Consider the following 4,186-nt stretch of genomic DNA (forward strand, 5'->3'; position numbering starts at 1 on the left):
ATTCCAAATACATGTTTTATAGGCCACTACGGGTCAGAAACATTCTATAAAAGAAAGCATTTTGATAGACATTGGAAATAATTTTCATAGAAGAAAAAGCTCACATTTATCTAGATGTAGCTATGTTACACAGGAAGATTTCAGTATCCAAAGTGCAAAGACAAAATGACTGTGGCTTTTCTTGCCACTCAAAATATTGACAATCCTCCCTTATAGCCTACTCTTAATTGTTAGTTGAGTGCCAAACAGATGGAACACTGACTTTTAGAAGCAGGGCTTCTAAATGGACAAGGGGGTGGGGGCTGTCAAGCATCAGAATGAATTCAACTTAAGAACAAACTGGCTTTGACCCCAACCAAACCCAAAGTCCAGCCAGAGGCCAATTAGAAATAAATATAAATTGTAGTATCACTTTTACAAGGTTGTGCCACTTAACACTATTAAACCTAATCAATCCAAATTAAAGCTAAGCACACTCCCATTATTAGTTCAGTCCTCACCGTACCCCATTTCTATGAAGGCTCCGTGTTATAGCTCAGTTCATAATGGGGGAAGGGGAATTTCCAAGTTCTCGAAGGAGCCATCCTAAATCTTCTGTCAAAACCTTTCTTTACCCTGCCCTCCCACTCCCCACCCTGAGACAAGTCAATCTTACCAAAGAGGTAGGGCTTCTACCACTGTCTCATGGAAATTACACCAGAGAAAGGTCATTACATGAGAGAATTTGGCTTTAAGCCAAAGGGATGTATCCCCAGCCCCCAAAAGAATCACAGCGAATTCCATACCCCACTTCTACCCCTGTAAAGACCTCCCATCTAAAAGCTCCCGAAGACAGCACAAGGTGTTGATATTACATTACTTGAGGAGAAGGAGATATAAATAGTTTTCATAAAACCCCCATGCACAATTAAACTCAATTAAAAGCCTGTAGAATGCTAAAAGTAGTAATGAGTACAGGAGGCTGCAGAGCAGAGAGTACAGGTGCGCCCTTCCTTGTAGTCAGTAAACGCTGGCAAGTAAGAGGAGATGTGACTTCACTTGAGCATTGGAGAAGCAAAAAAGTTGCCTTGTCGTCCTAGGTTGGTGGCAGACTTGCTTTTGCTCCCGAATCTGGGAGTGTTCTTGGTGAGGGTGAAGCAGACTCTCTGTGACAGGGAGCTGGATGAAGGAGTCTTGAGGAACTGATGCTCAGGAGTGGTCACAGGCCCCAGTAAATTCACTTTAACATCTGGGGTCTGTGGTGTTGAAAAGGCATTTGAGTTTTCGATGTCATGCATGGGGTCAATGTTCTCTTGTTCCACCATCATGAACTGACTCCAGTATTCCAGGGGTAGTGAAAGCAGGTGCTCTATCACCTTGGGTTGACGCTTGATGTCCTGTAACATTATCACTGGATCTGGATTGGGCACAGCATGGGCAACCATTGTAGGGCCAAAGACTTTAGCCAGATTGGCAACATCCATTTTAGTGCTTGGGCTCTGAGCCACTCTCTGCAAGTGAATCATGAGGAAAGCTAATGTGTCTCTGTTGGCCTGGGGCAGTTCACCAACAGCCTGGTACATGGCAGCTATGCTGTTGTCCTCATCTGTGATTTCTGCTGCTTCCATAAAGGTCTTGTTTAGCCGAATGGTCAGAAGGGGTTCTTTGAGGTTTCGAAGGAAGTCTTTCAGGAGGCTACAGATAGCATGGATGTCATCCACTTTGCTGGGGAGGGGTACAGTTTTCACTCTGAGGAATTTCTCTTTCAGCTCTTTTACTGTCCGGTCACAACCTGAGATCCGATACAGGCCTGTCTCGGTCAGCTCTCTCTGCTCAATCTCATTTACACAGTGGACAACAATTGAAGGGATCATTGGAGAAGTCTGGGACACATAATCTGCCAGCATTCCTTCTCCGATCTTGACAGGTGTTCCTATCAGGGTAGGAATGCAGGGAAGGGGACAGCGGTCCTGACATTCTGGATGAGAGACCACACGACAGTCTCGACACTTTAGAGATAGCTTGCCAAACTTTATTCGCTTTCCACATGGTACACAAGATTCGGGTTTAATAACCGTCTTAGAGACAAAGTCATGCAGGCGCATCCCTCCATTGCTTTGTGGAGTGTTGGAGCCGTCTGTGTCGGTTTTGGGCTCTGGCTGCCTGCTGCTCAAGGTGGAGTCACTATTCCAAGGCTGTAAAGTCCCTGTTTTCCTTCGGTTCCTGGTCCAACATGGCACAGTCTCAGTAGTGAACACAGCTTCAATGGGCCCGCCATCATTGGGAACAGTAACTGTAGTTTTTGCAACTATGGATTCATTTCCCTGGTCTGCTGTGGAGCCAATGGAACGAGTTTTCTTTACAGGTCCGGGGGGACCATCAATGAACTGTTGGTTACTAGAGCGCCTCTTTTCTCTCTTCTTCAGTTTAAAAGTCTTTACCAAAGAAGAATCCCAATCCAGCGATTCATCAGTCTTGTCAAAGCTGATATCTGATAAAATGGAGCCAGATTCATCAATGGTTGACAGTCTTTTGTTCCCAGCATTGCCGCTGGACGGTTGGCCTCTGTTGAGAAAAGCCAGAGCTGATCTTTGCTCCTCGCTTAGTTGAATGCTGCCAGATGTGTCACACATGAGCATCTCTCGAATCAGCTGAATCTGTCTTTCCAGCTTTTCACAGTCAGCCTCAGCTCGCTGTCTCCGTTTGATCTCTACCTCCACCTGATTGCGTGCATGCTTCAGCTTAACATCCAGAGCACTACGCTCAGTCTCTACTTTCATCAAAAGATCCTTGTGTTTGCCCAGCTCGTGATCTGTTCTCTGCCACTTTTTACGGAATTCTTCAAAGTCCTTGGCCAACTGGATAAATTGGACTTCATTTCCTTCACTGAGAATCTCCATCCGGCATACAAGCTGCTCAAACAGATTCCGCATATTCAGCATCAAAGTACCCATCTTTATTTTGCACTTAATAAGTGCCTGTTGAATGATTAAGCTATAGGAAATGCGTCTTCTCTGAACACTTTCGATAACTCGAAAAGCTCACCTTCCACATTGAAGAGTATGATGACGTTTCTTTTCTCGCAACTCCCAGCACCCACTTGGCCGGGTCCCCCGGGCCCCACCTGGGCGGCCTTCCACTTCCCTCCGCGCCTCACCCAATGGCAGAGAACTTCCCTTGTTACTTTTAATATTTTTTCTTCATATTTAATTTTTGATAGTTTTATTCATATGTATCTTTGCATGTTTCTCCTTGGATTTAACCTCATGGGAGTCTCTGTACTTCCTGGACTTGATTAACTATTTCCTTTCCCATATTAGGGAAGTTTTCAACTATAATCTCTTCAAATATTTTCTCAGTCACTTTCTTTTTCTCTTCTTCTTCTGGGACCCCTATCATTCGAATGTTGGTGCGTTTAATGTTGTCCCAGAAATCTCTGAGATTGTCCTCAATTCTTTTCATTCTTTTTTCTTTTTTCTGCTCTGTGGTAATTATTTCCACTATTTAATCTTCTAGGTCACTTATCCTTTTTTCTGCCTCAGTTATTCTGCTATTGATTCCTTCTAGAGAATGTGTAATTTCATTTACTGTGTTATTCATCATTGTTTGTTTGCTCTTTAGTTCTTCTAGGTCCCTGTTAAACGTTTCTTGAATTTTCTCCATTCTGTTTGCAAGATTTTGGATCATGTTTACTATCATTACTCTGAATTCTTTTTCAGGTAGACTGCCTATTTCTTCTTCATTTCTTTGGCCTGGTGGGTTTTTACCTTGTGCCTTCATCTGCTGTGTGTTTCTCTGTCTTCTCATTTTGCTTGACTTACTGTGCTTGGGGTCTCCTTTTTGCAGGCTACAGTTCGTAGTACCTGTTGTTTTGGTGTCTGACCCAGTGGCTAAGGTTGGTTCTGTGGGTTTTGTAGGCTTCCTGGTGGAGGGGACTGGTGCCTGTGTTCTGTTGGATGAGGCTGGATCTTGTCTTTCTGGTTGGCAGGACCACGTCTGGTGGTGTGTTTTGGGGTGTCTGTGGGCTTAGTATGATTTTAGGCATCCTCTCTGCTAATGGGTGGTGTTGTGTTCCTGTCTTGCTAGTTGTTTGGTACAGGGTGTCCAGCTGTGTAGCTTGCTGGTCATTGAGTGGAGTTGGGTCTTAGCATTGAGATGGACATCTCTGGGAGAGCATTCACCGTTTGATATTACATGGAGCTGGGAG

The 4,186-nt window shown here is 44.3% G+C and overlaps 1 protein-coding gene across 1 annotated transcript; it reads right to left on the reverse strand.

The window, feature by feature from the left end:
* Positions 1-960: 960 nt before the first annotated feature.
* On the reverse strand, positions 961-3,155 carry LOC101285573 (rac GTPase-activating protein 1-like). The gene is made up of 2 exons (XM_033413653.2): positions 3,104-3,155; positions 961-3,053 (listed from the first exon to the last, which is right to left on the reverse strand). Exon 2 carries the CDS (start codon positions 2,931-2,933, stop codon positions 1,035-1,037), a length of 1,899 nt encoding a protein of 632 aa, XP_033269544.1. The 5' UTR covers positions 2,934-3,053; positions 3,104-3,155; the 3' UTR covers positions 961-1,034.
* Positions 3,156-4,186: the final 1,031 nt, after the last annotated feature.

This window comes from Orcinus orca, chromosome 6 (genome assembly GCF_937001465.1).
Source record: "Orcinus orca chromosome 6, mOrcOrc1.1, whole genome shotgun sequence".
NCBI classification, from domain to species: domain Eukaryota; kingdom Metazoa; phylum Chordata; class Mammalia; order Artiodactyla; family Delphinidae; genus Orcinus; species Orcinus orca.